The sequence below is a fragment of the Mytilus galloprovincialis genome, chromosome 1, assembly GCF_965363235.1.
Source record: "Mytilus galloprovincialis chromosome 1, xbMytGall1.hap1.1, whole genome shotgun sequence".
In the NCBI taxonomy this organism is placed as follows: Eukaryota; Metazoa; Mollusca; class Bivalvia; order Mytilida; family Mytilidae; genus Mytilus; species Mytilus galloprovincialis.
In genome coordinates, this window is record NC_134838.1 from 94,072,931 (window position 1) to 94,093,185 (window position 20,255).

Genomic DNA, 20,255 nt, shown 5'->3' on the forward strand with positions numbered 1-20,255 from the left:
TACTAACTTGGAAAATCTGAATCAGGTAAAACTGTTTTTTTCAGGGGGGGGAGTTACACATACGAAAAGACTATATCCGGTGTCGGGTTCAGTTGAAGTACAAAATCAGAAAAAAATCGTGAAGTTCCGTCCAAAATTTCCCTCCTTAAACTGCTGTAACCAGATCAGTTTCACTCCGACCTAAAAACTGTTGGGGTTAATGTGTTAACTGGGATCCACTCTATATGCAAACTAAGCTGGACATCTATATCAGCATCCCTTTGTCTGCTGGGTCAAGAAGTAGGATGAATTTATGTCAAAATTATGTAATATGTAACAAGTACTGGGGATTCATTTATTTTCGTTGGTACCAATTTTTGTGGATTGAGGAAAACTTGCATATTCACGGATATCTTAATTTGTGGTTTTGGCAAAATCTGCATACATTACTTTAGAAAATTTGTAATTCATTCAACATTTTAATATGTGGTTCCCCTGTACCCACGGTATCCATAAAAATTAGTATCCAATGAATATAAATGAATCCACAGTATCACATAAAATTTAACATTTTCAAATATCCATGAAAATAAGCTTATCGTCAGATGAACCATGCCAGACAGAAGTATAGACCTTACAATTAATCCATACACCAAATATAGTGATCCTATTGCTTATAGAACTGGATTAACAGGCAAAACAACAAAAACTTAACATTGACCAATAAACCATGATAAGGACATGGTTATATGAAACCTGACACACAGGAGGGTTGACGACTCCAAACTAGTTTGACCCTGCCACATTCCTTATGTTCCTATCCCAAGTTGGGAGCTTGCATTTGAGTGGATATTTATTATCATATTTGTTTTTTGTCGAGTCTGCGACTTTTGTCGCGCTCTACATAGGGATAGTGATCCAGCGGCAGCTGTGGCGTTAGCTCACTTCTTGAAAGCTTTATATGTTAAAAGGTAGAAGACCTGGACCCGTATGCATAAAGCTACTTAAGTTAAGATTTGTTCCTAAAAGACAGATTTTTATACATGTCCCAAGACATTAGTACTACGATTGGATATCTTAACTTAAGTGGTTTATGCATATCAGCCCTTGATGCTTCTGTATATAGATGCCTTATGTTACAAAGTTTCTGTCTGTCACATGTCCTTTGTCCTTGACCTCATTTTCATTGTTCAGTGACTACTTGAAAAAAATGTTTATGATTTTTTGTAATGTTAATTTCTCTCTTATTATGATGAGTAATAGGAGAACTATATTTGGTATGTGCCTACATGCCTGTCAGACAGTTTTCACTTGACCTCCACATCATTTCATGGAACAGTGAACAAGGTTAAGTTTTGGTGGTCAAGTCCATATCTCAAATACTAGAAGCGATAGGTCCAGTATATTCAGGGTATTGAAAGACTAAGGTGAACATGTTCAACTTGCAGGTGTCATCTGACCTTGACCTCATTTTCATGGTTCAGTGGTTATAGTTAATTTTTTGTGTTTTGGTCTGTTTTTCTTTTTGTTATACTGTTGTTGGGGCTAATTCTACTATAGTTATGCAGAAACAGCACAACCATACAGTTTGACGTTTACTTCATATATATCAGAGCTGCTAACCCTAAAGACAAAACAGTAAAATATTTTATGATGTACATGTCAGTCTCACAGGTTTTGTTTGACCTTCCTTGTTTGGTTTATATGACCTCGACCTCATTTTCTTTGATCATGTAAAGTTGATGTGATAGTTGAAGTAAAGCTTTATATTTAGGGGATATCAACATAATATCAATGTTTAGAAAAGAAAGCAAGACATTTCAGAGTGTGCACTCTTATTTGTTTATTGTTTTATAGAGTGCGTTCTTGTTTTGAGACTCAGAAATTAATAACTAAAGATCACTATAACTTTCAACAATGAGCAAAACACATCCCGCATAGTCAGCTTTAAAAGATTCCAAAATGACTAATGTAAAACAATTCAACAGAAAAACCTAATGGCCTAATTTATGTACAAAATAATAAATGAAAAACAAATCTGGTACACTGTAACAAACAACAACCACTGAATTACAGGCTTTTTTCTTGGGACAGACACACACAGAATGTGGAAAAGTTGAACTAGTAAGATGGATCCACACCTTCCCCCTGACCTTGGCAGTGGTATAACAGTTGATCTATTGATTAAACTCTTACAAACTCTCTTTCTACATGCTCATTCAATCTGTTATCAGAAGGTTATAATTATGACTCAAACACTTTAGCATAAATCTTATTTTTTTTTAATTTTTAGATGTACATTACCGGTTTGGAAAAGATGTGTATACATATCTACATTGTACATCAAAAACACATGAATATATACAGAATTAACATACTTAATTAATTCAAAAACTTGTATACATTTCTTTTTTATAGTAAGAAAGTATTCCATTACACAAAGCAGTGTCAGCAATGTGTTAAACTTGAAAAGAAATACAAATCTGAAATTATCATATCAATTTAAATTTGAAAACCAGCATACTGAATCTGTATAAACTAAAAATTCAATTTTCATAGATAATCACAGAAGTAATATATAAAAAAATTTCCATAGGACTAGAAGGACAAATTGAAAAATCAAAAATAATTAATAAATAAATTTACACTTTCGGTATTTAGATGAAATTTGTCTCTGAATGACCTTAAATCTGCTCTGAGTAACCTTCTGCTGTCAAGCAACAATAGCTTTTTAATTGTGACGTCAAATTTTTAAATCGTGATGTCAAATTTTGAGGGAACTTGTGTGATATTTCATAATGGGGACAAATGTCCATACAAGTGTAAATACGTGTACATTTTGTATAACCAACAGTTTAGGAAATTTCATAAAACAACTTTGCCTCCTTAAGAAAAGCAGGAGAGAAAATGTCAATGTTCTGAATAATGATTAATAATAAAATAATGCACCAAAAACCAAAAAGGAAAGAAGAAGAATACACATAGATTGTCAAATGGTATATAGCAAATATGTTTTCCATTTTAGATTATGCAAACTTAATACTAAAAGGTATAAGGTAAATACAGGTGAACAAACAATCTGACTTATGATAAATATTTGTATAATAAGTTCGAATGGAAATTTTTATTATACACAAATATTTTTACTCATTTTCATTTCAGAAATGAAATCAGGCAGTGGGTACTGTGCATGTATTTTTTTTTTGTATTGTAGTTATTTTAATTTCCCTGACCTTATTCTACGACTTTAATGTAAAAAAAATGACACCTATTATGGACACAACTGTTATATGAATATCTAATGCATAAATATTTACTTACAATGTTTTTTTGGCATTTTATGAATGAAATGTCATAAAATATGATGATGATATTTATAGTTGTTAGTACTTTACAATACTACTTGTAATATCCAATAGTACTAACAAATATTTTATATTACTACTGAAACCTGAGTAGCCAAATTCAGTTACTTTTTCAAAACCAATATCACTATAATAATAGGTACCTGTTAGTTTTTGTCTAAATGAAGATTATTCTAAGTCTTATAAACTACTAGCTATATCTAACATGTCTGAATAACTAGACACACATTTTAGGTCTTAGAAGATACAAATACTATTGCTACAATTGTAGAGGTATATTCATTATTTTTTATGTTTGGATTGTATTTAGTGATAAAAGCGTCATAAATTCATGTTATACAAATCAAGAATAATCTTCAAAACAACACAAAATAATTTTAAACTTATAGTACTGATTTTGCATATTACATACAGTAGTACAATTTACATAGCAAATGTGTAAAAACAAATCAATCATAAATAGCACTTTTAATTTTACAGCACAAAACAAGTTTATTGGCGTATCATTAAGGGCCATAAGCCAGAAGAATTCTTTTTTTTTTGTCCAAATGCTTGTTTTTTCAGATTTAAGCATATAAAAATTTGACAGGAAAACAGGAGTTATTTAAATTTTCACATACTCTGTATTAGGATGTTTTCATTCTTTAAATGATTTGAGAAATTATAAGGATTTTCAACATTTTGTAGGAAAGTTGATTATAAAGTATTAAATGAAATAATGAAAAGAAAAGTTGGGGTTACTGACCATATATTCTATTAATTTGAAAAAGCCAGATGATATGAGAATAAAAGATGGTCTATATAACATACAAATAAACTTTGTAAAAATACAATTACCTTAATGAATTATCTCCCTTGTTTAGTTCATACAAAAATCGAGCTTACCCTCACATCACACCACTCGTAAAAGATGAAAGATAATAATTTCTTAATGATAAAAATTAGTACCCACAACAATGTTAATCACAATTACAAAGCTTTGGGATAAACAAACGGAAACAATATGGGATTTGTAATGCAAATATTGGTTGGACATTGTTTGCAGGTTCACTGCATCAATTCCATGACACAATGTAATAACTTTAGTGTTATGCACTGGGTTGGCCTCATCTTTCATTGTCTTTGGTTATCATTTATAATGTTTAGGTTCAATAAAATGGAGATAACAGTTTTTAATATTTACTGACATCAATATCATTCTATGATTAGAAGATTGCAAATAACAGATTACTAGCTTAATTCACATTTGAACATCAACCTCAAATCTATGATTCAATGCTTGTAAATATAAAAAAAAAAAAAAATTATCTTCAATACAGCTGTCCATTGGTATCATAAATATGTAAAATTAGTTATTCCAGAAAATACAACATTCAGATACATTGACAACACTCTTCTCAGACTCCAACATAAACATATAACTGGACCCATATCTGTAATCACTGTAATTCTAGTTGCAAGTTAATTTATAAAGTCTGGGGCTTAGTATATAATATTCATCATTCACCACAGATGAGTTTCTCTAATTTCTCCAATTATATGACTAGCTCTCTGTAATGCCTGAAAATAATAAAATATGAGTCATTCCTAAAAGTTTTCTAATTTCAACAAAAAACTTTTAATATAATACAAATAGTTTTAGTAGTGTTCATGTCATTACTCTATCCATAAGTACAGTTTCATTTATAATTTTTAAATAATTTTATACAATAAGACAGTTTTTTTCTTTTATCTATGAGAACTGGATATTCATTCCATTTTAATGTCTATGGATTGCACAGAGTAAGTTTGTTCAGCTGACAATTTACCAATACAAAAATGGAACTGTATGCTATAAATGATATAAAAAAAAACTTGATAATATACTTTAGTGTTTTAGTAATATATACAATATTAGGTCAATGTCAGGAAAAATATCAACTTTTTTGTACTCGGCTCAAAACGTTTCTCAGCCTCATACAAAAAAGTTTATATTTTTCCTGACATTGACCTTATATTGTATATATTACTAAAACACTAAAGTATATTATTAACTTGCGCCGAGTACATTTGCGCCTGACATTGACCTAATATTGTATATATTACTAAAACACTAAATTATATTATTAACTTGCGTCAAGTAGAAAAAAGTTTATATTTTTGATGACATTGACCTAATATTGTTTTTATACTGCAAATTAAATCAATACATTGATAGCTTTTTTAAATTGGAACAGAAATGTCAAACTTATTTTCATGCCTTAGTGGACCCCTGATTGTGGAGAAAGTGTTCCATCATGAAATTGACATTATACAAAATATAGCTGTGTTACTATATTTAGGAAATAAACACACGTAGTTGCAGTATAAACTGTTATATCAGCTGTATGTATCTTACATACATGCATATTTACAAATCAGGATTTTACAATATACTAAGTTTTATATAGATATAATGAACCAAATTTGAAGAGTTGCGAGGAGCTGAACCGATCCAAAATTTTTAAAGTTTAATAGGGCATTTCTCTAAAAACTCTTTAAAAAGGACCAACTTCATACGGACTGGTATACTGGTATATTCTACCAACATGCACATCTACATGATGGGATCTAACAATCTACCATGCTGATACAAAATGTTGGAGTTGTGATGACAAGTTTGGTGCTGGATATGTACAATTTCTAAGTTGAAAAAGGGCATAATTCTAAACCAGATGCTCCGCAGGGCACAGATTTATACGACCGCAGAGGTTGAACCCTGAACGGTTGGGGCAAGTATGGACTCAACATTCAAGCTGGATTCAGCTCTAAATTTGGATTGTGAATAAATAGTTGACACAGCATAGTTTTCTGACACAGAATGAATGTGGTCTATAAAATATTTTTTTTGCCCTTGATTAATTCACTATGCTGTTGAATATTAATCCTCTCAAAAAAATGTTTGAAGAAATTTTCTTTTTATTTATGAAATCTGAAATGAGAAAAATATATCCCCCCCCCCATTTTTTTTCCACATCCCCCTTTCCCTTTTTCCAAAACTGATCTCAATTCAAATTTCTAATAGAGTTTGCAACAATAACTACTCATTTAAATACATCATAAAATATAAAATGTAAAATAAAGTGCTTGTTATCACTGAATGGTAAAGATTGTTTTAATTTATCAGTTGGTAGTAAAAGGGAATATACATTGTATATTGTATAAAAAAATGATTTAAGTTGATTCAACTACTATTCTGGACAAAGAAAGATAACTCCAATTGAAAATTTCTTGCTATTGCACAATATTGTGCAATTAGATATTTCTTGCTATTGCGCAATACTGTGCAATTGAAAATAATTGCTATTGCACAATACTGTGCAATTGAAGATTTCTTGCTATTGCGCAATACTGTGCAATTGAAAATTTCTTGCTATTGCACAATACTGTGCAATTGAAGATTTCTTGCTATTGCTGAATACTGTGCAATTAAAAAATTCCTTGCTATTGCACAATACTTAATGTAATAATTTTGGATCCTGATTTGAACCAACTTGAAAACTGGAACCATAATCAAAAATCTAAGTACATGTTTAGATTCAGCATATCAAAAAAGCCTAAGAATTCAATTTTTGTTAAAATCAAACTAATCAAACTAAGTTTAATTTTGGACCCTTTTGACCTTAATGTAGACCAATTTGAAAACGGGACCAAAAATTAAGAATCTACATACACAGTTAGATTTGGCATATCAAAGAACCCCAATTATTTAATGTTTGATGAAATCAAACAAAGTTTAATTTTGGACCCCGATTTGGACCAACTTGAAAACTGGGCCAATAATAAAAAATTCTAAGTACATTTTTAGATTCAGCATATCAAAGTACCCCAAGGATTCATTTTCTGTTAAAATCAAACTAAGTTTAATTTTAGACCCTTTTGACCTTAATATAGACCAATTTGAAAACAGGACCAAAAATTAAGAATCTACATACACAGTTAGATTCGGCATATCAAAGAACCCCAATTATTCAATTGTTGATGATATCAAACAAAGTTCAATTTTGGACCCTTTGGGCCCCTTATTCCTAAACTGTTAGGACCAAAACTCCCAAAATCAAACCCAACCTTCCTTTTATGGTCATAAACCTTGTGTTTAAAGTTTATAGATTTCTATTTACTTATACTAAAGTTATGGTGCGAAAACCAAGAATAATGCTTATTTGGGCCCCTTTTTCGCCCCTTATTCCTAAACTGTTGGGACCTCAACTCCCAAAATCAATCCTAACCTTCCTTTTGTGGTCATAAACCTTGTGTTTAAATTTCATTGATTTCTATTAACTTAAACTAAAGTTATTGTGCGAAAACCAAGAATAATGCTTATTTGGGCCCTTTTTTGGACCCTAATTCCTAAACTGTTTGAACCAAAACTCCCAAAATCAATCTCTACCTTCCTTTTGTGGTCATAAACCTTGAGTCAACATTTTATAGATTTCTATTTACTTAAACTAAAGTTATAGTGCGAAAACCAAGAAAATGCTTATTTGGGCCCTTTTTTGGCCCCTAATTTCTAAAATGTTCGGACTAAAACTCCGAAAATCAATCCCAACCTTCCTTTTGTGGTCATAAACCTTGTGTTAAAATTTCATAAATTTCTATTCACTTTTACTAAAGTTAGAGTGCGAAAACTAAAAGTATTCGGACGACGACGACACAGACGAAGACGCCAACGTGATACCAATTTACGACCAAAAAATTTTCAATTTTTGCAGTCGTATAATGATTCAATGGAACATTCTACCCACATGTACATAAACATATAAGGATATAACAATATGCTAAAGGCCAATAACTCTAAATAAACGAGACGGAATTAAAAATCATCCGAGTTTAAATTGACTCTTTCTAATAGATATACAATGCATATATTTCCTCCTCAGTAATTGTAAATTTACCTGTGTCATTTCTTGTGCCTCTTTTCTCCTAGCAGCCATGTGTTCTGATTCCTCTAATAAATAATCTATTTCTTCTTTCTTGTATAATTGACTCACTAATTCACTTTGTAAATTGTCTTTCACATGGTTTACCAAGAAATGCATTATAGCTTTTGGTACATTATCTTGTATATTCTTTTTGACTATTAGGAAATAACTGTTTATTAATCTCTCTGAAAAATAACAATCAAATAGATAAGTATAATTTGTTATATTAAAACTTGTATAAGCTAGCACCATGATGGCACTCAAAGCAGTAAGTTTGGTTAGGATCATATTTGAATATTAGGTCCATAAGAATGTGATATAGAACTATTTTTGTACAGCTTTTCTTATAAAGCATTAAAATTAACAACCCAAATAGGGTCAAGATTTTGATGAAGTTTGACAAAATAATCTAAATTTCAACTAAAATCAGGCCTAGGCATGTAGAGAACTGGCTTCGTCAAACTAAATATTCAAGTCATTTATGTAAAATATCATCACAAATACTATGTTAAAAATCTTTTTTGTCAACACATGCACTGTATGTTTCTAGTTCAAAAAAATTAATTGATATTTCCTTGTTTTTGTTGATTTTTCATGGAAATCAAAATGTGTGTTATTTGTGACGTCATGAAAAGAATGCTAGTATGTTAATTTTCAACAAATAGACATATTTCATATTTATTCATTGTATTAGCTATGATTCATTGTGATACTAGTCAATTAATCCTTCATTTGAAATTTTTAACTAGTTAAAAATGCAATTTCAGGATCTTATAACACCTACTCATTTTGTTATTTAGTTCGGTCTCAAAATTTTTGGAACTTATCTTATAATCTTTTTAATAACCTTACCTATTACATCACAGTCTCTCTGTTCTCTTTGGGAAAGTTTTCTTGTATTTTGTTGACTTGGCTACAACAAAAAACATGATAAATGATTTGTGTCACATTCATTTTTATTTATTAACGACAGTATTGTTTTTTGTCATGGATGTAAACATTGTCATTTCTTAGGCACATAAATTTACTGCCAGATTAACAATTTTCACTTACAATTACACCATATACAAGTATCATGGCTTTTGATTAGTTGGTGGCTGGTGTACTTTTATTTTCTAGATAACAACAGATTTGAAAAGATTCCTTAAGGATGTTCGCTTGTCATGTTTTGGAATTTGTGTCAGATTTTCGGAATCCTCTGGTTTTATCCATTTGAATGCCTTAAAAAATTTTGCCCATTGACCCTAAATTTTTTTTTCTAAATCTTTTACAAGTATAATTATAAGCCATCTGTTAAAGTCTTATATAAAAGTTAATGTGCACTTAAACTTGTCAATGATAAAGCTATAAAAAGTCAAGAGAGAACATTTTCCTGCCCTAATTTCAATGGCTCATATCTGGAAACAAGAATATTGACCTATGTTTTTTTCTCCTCTTTTGATTCCTTTAATAATCACCTATCAACATATACTAATGTTATTAAAAGCTTGTTATTTTGAAACTGAGTAGCGAACCTCCTTAAAGTAGATTTCAGATATGAAAGCTTACCACATTATCAAGTAAATTAATACCCTTCCTAGAATGTGCAGGTGAACCGACTAAACTACTGGAAGCACTTCCTGCTCTGGATCCCTGTTCTGAGGTACTATCAGCCTCAGATCTTCCACCGGACATTAAACTACCTAACTTCCATCCTTTGGTTGATACGGCTTCATGTGCACTCTGAAAAAGTTGGACCATTTTATTGAGAAAATATCATGATAATGTACCCTTCAACTGTCAACAGTATACATGCATCAGTTTGACAAATTTCTAGGCAACTGATAAGTAAAAAAAAACAGTAATACTTATTGGATAGAACAAATCAGTTATTTCAAAAAAAGAAGAAAATCCATATTAAATGTAGTGTGCTGATGTGCAAATCATTTTGGGCTGTACAAGAATTTTTTTTTATATCTAAAATTCATATAATTTTATCTCAGTCCAAACATAATTTTTAGTTGTTAAAAAAAAAGAGTTATGACCCAGTTGCTTTTGTTTCAGATAGACAAAAAGACTGATAGAATTTCATTCTGAATAAATAGAAATAAATAATATGTATACCTCTGTTAAATAACTGTAATGCTTTTCATGGTATCATTTTTAGCCAATAAGTGTAGTTTTCTGTTATAATACATATGTCCAATAATTTTGATAATCCATTACTTCCTTTACATATATCATCATTTTCTTTTAATCTAAGTCTTTAAAAATCCTTCTGTTATAAATCAGCAATTATCATTGTTTTAAATTTCTTGAAACTACTGTGCCCTATAGAGCATCTTTAATTGTCTAGAAATGTGTTTGTAGACTGTTTCAACTCACATGCCATGATGGCTGCAACTCAGTGTTCTCCCCAGGCCGTTTTAGCGTCGCGGTACCGCGACCCTATATTTTTTCACCGTGATGCTATAATAATTCCCGCGACGCTATAATTATTACCGCGACGCTATAATTATTTTGAAGATGCTATTTTACTTGTCCTCAATTTTGAACTTTCATCTATTATCGATTATGATCATAAAAATTATATCACCTTTAATTGTAATCCCTTTAAGTCGGACACTAAAGGCAATTAAGAGATTAAATAGCCAGGTGTTAATTGCCCTCAGGGTGATAACTGTTTGGATGCGAATATCCCAAGCTGACACTCGTGACATGACTAATACCACATGTCTGCAATCACCAATTTCGACATGGAAAAATGCAATCACAAAAACAATTCGAAATCTATGTTTTGTATTACGAAATTTCAAAGATTAAAACGATTTTTTTTTTTAAAAGGTCGTTTATTTGTGCAACTCTCCAAAAATACTTTCTTTCTCTTCCGGTAATACGAGAGCGAGAATTTTGGTTTTGAGCTAAAATAAGTTTTATACTTCTTTAAAAAGTGATCATAATTGGCTTAAGTTTATGTTTAATGCATTAAAAGCGTCTTATTCATTCACAATCTCTTGTCAAACAATGTTTATTCTCGGACTCATTTTCGTAAATTTTTCTACGGCCGCCATTGCACATTTTTGTGTAAACTACGGATCGGAACCGAACCAAATATGACAAAAATCCGCATTTTCACGATAATGACAACAGACGGACAGTAGACAGAAAAAATATTCCAATAGAGAAAACTACGCATTAATAGACTATTTGTTAGATAACTTTGTTAAAAATACATATCATTTTGATGTAAAGATAAGAAACAACAAGGACTAATTCATTGTGTGCCATGAAACAATGAATTTCATAAACATGATAAAAAAAGTTTTTAAATTGATATTTTTTTTGCTACTTTTGCTACTTTATCTTTACTTAATATAATATAAAAAAAATAGTTAATTTTGTGTAATAGATATTTAGTTTTGTATATATACAGGTTGCACTATAATGAACCATTCATTCATTTGACTTATGTGTTGGGTAACTGAAAGCACATATTTATTTTTATTTGGCACAAGAGGAAAAAAATAATTCTGTAACTATAAATGAATAAAGAAAACATAAACTGAAACAACTGTTTTTGTTGTTATAGTTTAATTGTATTCTCAGTTATGAATTGAACAATATAAACTAAAACATATAAAGGAAATAGAGCATCAACGCGACGCGACAAATGACATTAAAAAAAAATACAGTTATTTTTTTAACGCAAAATGTGATGCTATCCAAAATTTCTGGGGAGAACACTGCAACTGATCTGCATAATCAAATGTCCATCTAATAAGTTACCTTCTATACATGTATTACCTCAGGTCACATTATTTCTACTCACCTGCTTTGGTCTAGACTCTTGTACTTTATGTTGTTCGATAGATCTGTGATGGTCAAAGGAATGACCTAAACTATTACCTTCCGACAAAGCTTTGTGTATTAAGTGTGCTTCTGTGAAGTCTGGATGTTTGGTATTTATATATGCTAACTCAATGGACATTAAATTTTCTACCTGGTAAATGGAAATAAACATTTTTAAAGTTGTTACTATTTTCTTAATATTTTTCAAAAACAGTTTCCATAATACAGGTGTCGATATATTATAAACTTTTCATTTCCTTTTTTTATTTTACATGATTAATCTTTCAATTTCACTGTAATATTTACTCACTAAAGCATCTAATTATAAATATGTTGTAGAATAGATGAATATTTGACATCAATCTGCTAACCTTTCAAATATATTGAGACTATGTAGATGTATATAAATATGATCCTGCTCTGTACTTTACTGACATGCTAAACTGAATCTTAAATGTGTTGACCATCACCAAGAAGCTATTTCATCTCATCCTAATATTCTAAATCTCAGTCTTTGATCTTTCTTGTGCAGAAGCATCAAGTATTAATTTTAAAGACTTTGGCAGAAGTTGTTAAGGGATAAATGTCATAATTTCCTGTATTCTAGATGAACATGCTATCAGAAGATCACTTAGGTGGCTTATAAGGAATATGATGACTTTCTTACAATATAAAAATTGTACTTATCAAAACAGCTAAAGGGAACAACAAAATGACCCATTAATAGACCATACCATATATTAGATATGATTAACAGGCAGCCAGAAAACAAACAAATTAAAACTTATGTTAGACTTAGTCACCAGGGTATGAATGAGGGGTTTGTCTACTATTTTTAGAAGCTGACATGCAAATATATTGATGAAGTTTCATATTACAAAATGTTGAAGTTCTATCATAAGAGAAACATTATTCCATAAACAGACAATACAAACCTTAATATTTGAGTACACATTTTAAGTTTGAAATAAGAGCATGACTGATATGGAATGTTGCTTTCTATCCCAACAGCATACCAATTGTCAAAGGAATGTCATATTGTTCGACTTTGTAAATCTTACCATTGTGTTAGTTGGAGGTAACCTTCTTCGTAACAAATTTGTGACTACATCTACAATTTTCTCATGTAACTTTGGAAATCGGAGCATCTCTTGCTGTAAACAAAAATATATACAAAATTTCAATTAATTATCTAGGATAATAAGTATTGAGTAAAAGTCTAAAACTTACTTTCAGTCAATTTTTGCTTTGTAAAATAACATAATGCCAAGTAAATAGCCAGCCACCTTTCAAAAAGTTCTGGACATCATGACTAGACATTGAAATACTGTAAATTCAGAAATTATTGCGATGTTTTTATCATTGCATTTGTACATATTCAAATCATCAATTTAAATTAGCTTTGAAAATAAGGGTTTACTCTTTGCAGTCAGAGATTGATTTAAACATTTGCAGTTTAGCCAGAAAAAAACAACCCACAAATCATTTAGATCAAATTACATGTATATTTTATAAAAAAGATAAAACAGAAAAGAATGGATGTGTGGTGTATTTATCTAAGGCACAAAAAATTGTACATTACTTTGTAAATACACTGAAAACTATTTGCTATTTGAAACATCAATATTAGAATATCTATTTTTATTAAAAAAATCTATACCTGTGTTCCACAATGTTGAATAATTCTCTGCATTTCTTCATGAACTAATTCTATACAACGTAAACTTGGCTCTTCTAATCGTTTCATTTGTCGCTTTACTAACAGTTCAAACGATATTTCAGGCACAAACAATGCAGGTCTTGGTCCCTATTAAAAAAAAAAAAAAATCTGAATCCATGGTAAGTAATAAACTATGTCTAAGGGTGACTGGGGTATAGAAATATGGTCACTTGGTCTTCTCCCGACCGGCAGTAAAACGCTTGCCGAAGTGGGGCGTCTGTTCGGCTGTGCGGGATAAATCAAGTTCGCAGTCTAGTCTGGTCAGAAGGGGGACGTTAAATCCGATGCCTCGTGTAAAGAGAGCGCCACGCTCTTTGCACGTTAAGAAACCTTTCAACAACTCTTTGAGGGGTCTGTAGGTGGCCGGTTGCCAGGCAAAATTTCAGTCCCAATCCAATATACCCTCATTTTTCAGTGGCAGTCCAAATTTCCCCGACCATCATCCCAGATGGCATCTATCGTATCAACCTACCTATTGTATTCATTGTGAACTTGTTCTCGTCCTGAATATGCATGAAATATTTGCCACTGGACTTTAAGCAACCAACAATCAATCAATAAACTATGTGATAAATAAATAAGCACCTACTAAATATTGTGACAGAAAATTACTGTCAAAAAAGCAACGTTTTGTTTATCTTCCATTTACTTGTAGTTTTTAAAAGCAGATCATAGTCCTACTGCATTAACAGAAAAACATACTTGAATTATTATTTAAATAGACATTTAAAATTTCTAAGTTGCCTTTATCAGTCTTAGATAACATAGCCTTAAGAACTATGTTTTACTTACTGTTGCATTCCTTATAGCTGTTAGAATATCAAAAGTTGTGAGGCCCCCTATGGGATCTACTGATTCTAATGTTCTACCAAAAGTTTCATGAAAGATGTAACAGATCCTTGCTCCTCCACATCTGAAAATAACCAAAACAAGATCAATTATTTTATTTCCCTTCTAAAAACTCAAACAATGGAAAATTAGACTAAAACCTATATGGTTATGAACTATCAGATATGCATTTGTTTCATTATGTTTTTGACCATTCCAAGACCACTGGTGTTCATTTTTTATATATATTGAGTTCTATTGAATAAAATATTGAGTTCTATTGAATAAAATATTGAGTTCTATTGAATAAATTCATTTAATACCATCTTTGAAAATCAGGAAAACTTAATGCAAGTTTGGTTCATCATTTCAACAAAAACATAAAACGATACTGATTATTGACTGATGTTTGTTTGTTGGATAACTGTAAGAAAACACAGATTCCTAATAACTAATCTATAACTAAGCATAACTATTACAATACTGTAAGTCCAAATATAGAACTGCCCACATTTTTATTTGTTATCATTTTCAAAACTTCAGAATCTTAAAATATCCACTGAAGAAGGCAAATCATGTTAAGAGGTTCAATTCAGTTTCTCATTGTATAGTCATTTTTGTAATATTGAGAGATGTTTTAAATTGAGATGAGAACTTTGAAAAATCAAAACATAAAACATAGCATGCCATGTTTATTTTCTGAAAACCTTGTATAAAATATTTTATTTTTGTAATTTGCTTACATCTTTATAATTTACTAAACCTGGTATATTTGTCAATAAAACAACCAAAATGGTTTATGCTTTGGTAAAAATAAATATTTGAATAATTGAAAACAACAAAATATTTAGATGGATGATTTATTAGTGCAATGTCTTATTTTACATTTTTTTAAATCTTGTACATGTTGGAGACCAGCACCAGCTGACTCAGGATGAGCACTGCAGTTGTCAACCAGTAATAGGACATGACGACGTTGCCTCTTCATGTCACTATTAAATGCCTTTATCCATTCTTTGAAGAATTCGGAAGTCATCCAGGCATATTTGTTGGCTTTGTAAGTGACTGGTAGATGTTGTACACCTCTGAAACAGCGGGGCTGTTGACTTTTGCCAATGACAAGTAGAGGTCTTTTATCAGTGCCGGTCATGTTAGCTGCAACCATGACGGTGATACGATCTTTTGACTTTTTGCTGCCTGCAACATCATGAAATTTCTCAGTAAGTGTACCATCTGGTATTGCTCGGTAGTAGAGGCCAGTCTCATCAGCGTTGTATATATCATCAGGGTTGTAGTTCATGAGTATTTCTGGAAGGACATTTGTAATCCAGGCATCTGCTGCTTCAGTGTCAGCGTCTTTTTTCTCCCCATGGCATTTCTTGTAGACTATGTTGTTGCGGCCCTTCCACCTTTCAAGCCAACCATTGGTGGCGACAAATTCATCTTTGCCAAGCTGTGTTGCAAGTTCTTTGGCTTTCTCTTGTAGTATTGGGCCCGACAGTTGTATATCTCCCTCTCTAGCATTCTTAAACCACTCTAGAAGAGCTTTCTCAACCTCAGCATCTTTGCCACTGACTACCCTTTTGCGTTTTGTGTTAGAGTTGGACTCTATTGATTGACGTATTTCGTCTTTCTTGCCCTTTATTCTGGATACCTGGGCCTGGGATATGTTTAGCAATTTGCATATCTCTGTTTGTTTTTGCCCTTTGTCAAGTACCTTGACTACCTCAAACTTGTCGCCAAGTGAGAGGTCATTGCGTTTACGTTTGGCGATACTCATAGTTAGACTACACTTTTTAGAATAACAACAATCAGACAAGAACTACTATTTAAGACAAATCATTGAGTACACCAAGCTTATAAAAAATTCACAGCTTTGCATAATTATCAAGCTGAGAAATATTTCATATAAGGATCAAACAGGTCGCTTTCTTTAGATCTTTTAATGAGTAATTAGGATTTTAATTACGATGTTAACGAGCTCTAATTATATTTTAATCAACATGATGATATATTTTTAATTTTAATTTAAAACACTCTTTCTCTTTATTTTTTTAATCTAACTGTAAAATAATTTAAAGATTTTATACGTAAATGGATAAAGTTCACAAAATTATATTTTCACTGTAAATCATGCTGTCTATATAAACTTCTAACTGTAATCGTACTCGGATCTAATTTCCTACAGTTTATTATTTATGAAACACATTTCCAATTTCCAGTAATACAACTATTTTTATGATTACATGTATAAAATTGTGCATCAAAATGAGTAAAATTCATTTGCTTTTCTATCTTATCTGTCGTGGTTTAAAATAAAAGGCTGAATATTAAGTAAATTAGGAAAATGGCGTACGTGTGTACAAGTTACACAATTCTATTTCACCTGGGACATGCTATTGACATACGATTCCTTGTTTTTACACGGGACTTTTATATATATTGTTGAGAAAGAGGTACATTTCATTCACATTTAATAAACATTGATGAACATCACGCACAGTTTATCATTTCTGTCGACTCGTGTCATTGTTTGTGAAGTAAATGATAACGATCACTAAACACATAACAAACACATCTTCGGCAGAATATAATATCAAATTCATAAAATAAACAAGACAATAAGAAAAAATATGTTTTATTTGACTATGATAGATCGTTTTTATTAATAAAATGAAACATTTCTGTTCTGAAGTTTTCTTAAACTTCGTAATGGCGTAACTTCCGGCTTCATTTCCTGTAAAAAAAAATATGAAATTATTTCAAAATATTCGATTGTACATGGTTTTCACACATTTTCCATGAATATTCCTATCCAATTAGCCGATATATTCTAATAACCGATATTCGATTATCCGATGTATTTTGACTAAAATGTATAGGGAATGGTTCGGTGTTTTGAAATAATATTACAATAGCCGATATATTCGATTAACCGATATCCGATTAGGTGGAGTCTACTGTAATAAGATTTTGTTAATACGCCTTACCATAAAAAAATTAGAAACAATGTTTTTGTCTGGATTATTATTATTTTTTTTATATATATAAATGTTCATTATCATGTCAACAGTTTACTTCTCTGAAAATTTGTCAACTCATCTTAAAAAGCATCAATGATTACAACAGACACAATTAATATACAGATCTAGCTCTTGTGTTGACAGATCACTTACAATTCTGTGGTTTCAATATTTTTAGCAGTTCCCTCTATGGTATTACAGTAAGCTGCTGCAAATCTGGTGATAATCTGTAGTAATAACTGACTCTGAAAAATATCAACTTACAATTATTTTTCCCCTTATTTTTTTACATGTTCATTTGAAATATAAATCATAAATTGAAATGATCAATATTACCCGACTTGAACTGAAATTTAGTCTAAAAACTGGCAGCTGTTCATAGCTGGTCATCCTGCATTTAAATTACTTTCTGTATAATCTATAAAAACTTGTCATATATTTACTATATTCCATGCTTTATTTCATTCAAATACTTTTGTGTACAACACCATAGCACTTAAAGATATTAATTAAACTCTTCCTTTACAAACTTTGAATTTTTAATTTCAAATCCTCACATCAGATTTATTAATGTATGCTATAAATGTACAACACATGACCTGTTTGATCTTTGACAGGTTACCATTCTTCAGAGAGATTCTCAAGTTTTCTAAATATACTGTCAAGACTTACATTAATAACTGAACAGATGACACCTATATTGACAGTCACAGTGTTGATAGATATTTTGTTGTTCAAAATCTGATTTCCATGTGCACACTTAACAATTCTTTATAATCTTTATGAATACTAAATTCTTACATTACAGGAAGACTTACTTTATCATCAACGGGTACACCAAATGAATTAAGTAGTGACTGGAACTGGGCAATCATCACATTAACTCTTGTCTTCAATTCAGGTAAACAGTCCCTAATGTGATGCATCAATAACTGTAATAAAAGGAAATAAATTAAATATTTTGGTCAAGATTAATAACATTGAGCTGTAATATACATATTCATCAATGTTTTACTTTAGTTTTCAAAATAAACATTGTATTAATCCTGTTTCAGGAACAGTAAAATGTTATTAAGAATATGCATTATTTTTATGTGTAATAACATTTTAGCAAAACTTAAAAGAACTATGACAAGATAAGGCTATTCCAAAGTCACTCTTTGATTCAATTCTAAATTTATCTCACACCTTTCAATTCTGAAAAGGTAGTTAGAAATACCAACATGCATATTTGATATTTGAGCGCTTTCCCGGATAAAACGTGTATTTAAAGGAATAGTCTTTCAAATTTGTCTACATCGGCAAAAAACTATTTTAGGAACGCAAAGGTTTTACTTTCGTATTAAATACTAGGTACATGTTTGTACATTTTCCCTAAGAATATAATTGTTCAATCATATGGTAATATACAGTCAATAAAATAAAATTGAGAAAGGAAATGGGGAATGTGTCAAAGCGACAACAACCCGACCATAGAGCAGACAACAGCCGAAAGCCACCAATGGATCTTCAATGTAGTGAGAATTCCCGCACTCATAGGTGTCCTTCAGCTGGCCCCTAAAAATATGTATACTAGTACAGTGATAATGGACGTCATACTAAACTACGAATTTTACACAAGAAACTAAAATTAAAAATCGTACAAGACTAACAAAGGCCATAGGCTCCTGACTTGGGACAGGCGCAAAATTGCGGCGGGGTTAAACATGTTTATGAGATCTCAACCCTCCCCCTATACCTCTAGCCAATGTAGAAAAGTAAACGCATAACAATACACACATTAAAATTCAGTTTGAGAGAAGTCAGAGTCTGATGTCAAAAGATGTAACAAAAGAAAATAAATAAAATGACAATAATACATAAATAACAACAGACTACAAGCAGTTAACTGACATGCCAGCTCCAGTCAAGCTTGTATTAAGCTATCAATTTTAGGAAGTATCAATAAACAAGGTGAACATTAAGACAAATTTGACTGTAGTGAATATCATTATTTACAAACTGTTATACATACCCGGTTAAGAGTCTTGGCTAAGAATAATGTACCATTTCTATTTGCTATTGATGGGTATTTTCTTTGCAGAAATGATGCCTCATCTGTCATAGCATCTTTCATGTCCTAAAACAACAGATCATCACAAATGTTTTACCTTAAAGTTTACACATATTTTATTGTTCAAAACGACAAATGGATTTGATCCAAATTTTACAACTTTGTAACGTCTTCTTCCTTTTATTATTTCCCAACAATTTGTTTGACATGTTCATTGTAAATATGAGTTGTAATGATTATATATTTTACTAACATTAGTAATTACCCGACAATTAGACAAGTTTTAAATAAGATGGGAGATAACTATTAATAGTATGGGAGAAAACTCTATTTAATGAAAAATGCCTCAAAAACATTCAAGCAAATTATATCACTACAACTAGAAGTTACTTCAAATTTCTATAATTATCAGACAAGAAATTCCAAATTTGATTTCTAAAATGCAAAGCTAATAATTAATGGTTTTTATTATTATTTCACATTTAATATTTATTTATTTTCATCACAGCTCTGCATAGT

General features: G+C 30.8%; 1 protein-coding gene across 1 annotated transcript in view; it reads right to left on the reverse strand.

The window, feature by feature from the left end:
• Positions 1 to 2,245: 2,245 nt before the first annotated feature.
• LOC143045332 (dynamin-1-like protein) overlaps positions 2,246 to 20,255 on the reverse strand; it is a 31,128-nt gene continuing 13,118 nt past the window's right edge. Inside the window, exons 6-16 of the mRNA XM_076217773.1 lie at positions 19,698 to 19,802; positions 18,502 to 18,615; positions 17,837 to 17,928; positions 14,625 to 14,745; positions 13,773 to 13,919; positions 13,174 to 13,266; positions 12,093 to 12,263; positions 9,833 to 10,006; positions 9,137 to 9,197; positions 8,258 to 8,469; positions 2,246 to 4,904 (exon numbers count right to left, since the gene is read on the reverse strand). Coding sequence (XP_076073888.1) covers positions 4,848 to 4,904; positions 8,258 to 8,469; positions 9,137 to 9,197; positions 9,833 to 10,006; positions 12,093 to 12,263; positions 13,174 to 13,266; positions 13,773 to 13,919; positions 14,625 to 14,745; positions 17,837 to 17,928; positions 18,502 to 18,615; positions 19,698 to 19,802 — 1,347 coding nt within the window. The 3' untranslated portion in view covers positions 2,246 to 4,847. The remainder of the gene's footprint in view (positions 4,905 to 8,257; positions 8,470 to 9,136; positions 9,198 to 9,832; positions 10,007 to 12,092; positions 12,264 to 13,173; positions 13,267 to 13,772; positions 13,920 to 14,624; positions 14,746 to 17,836; positions 17,929 to 18,501; positions 18,616 to 19,697; positions 19,803 to 20,255) is intronic.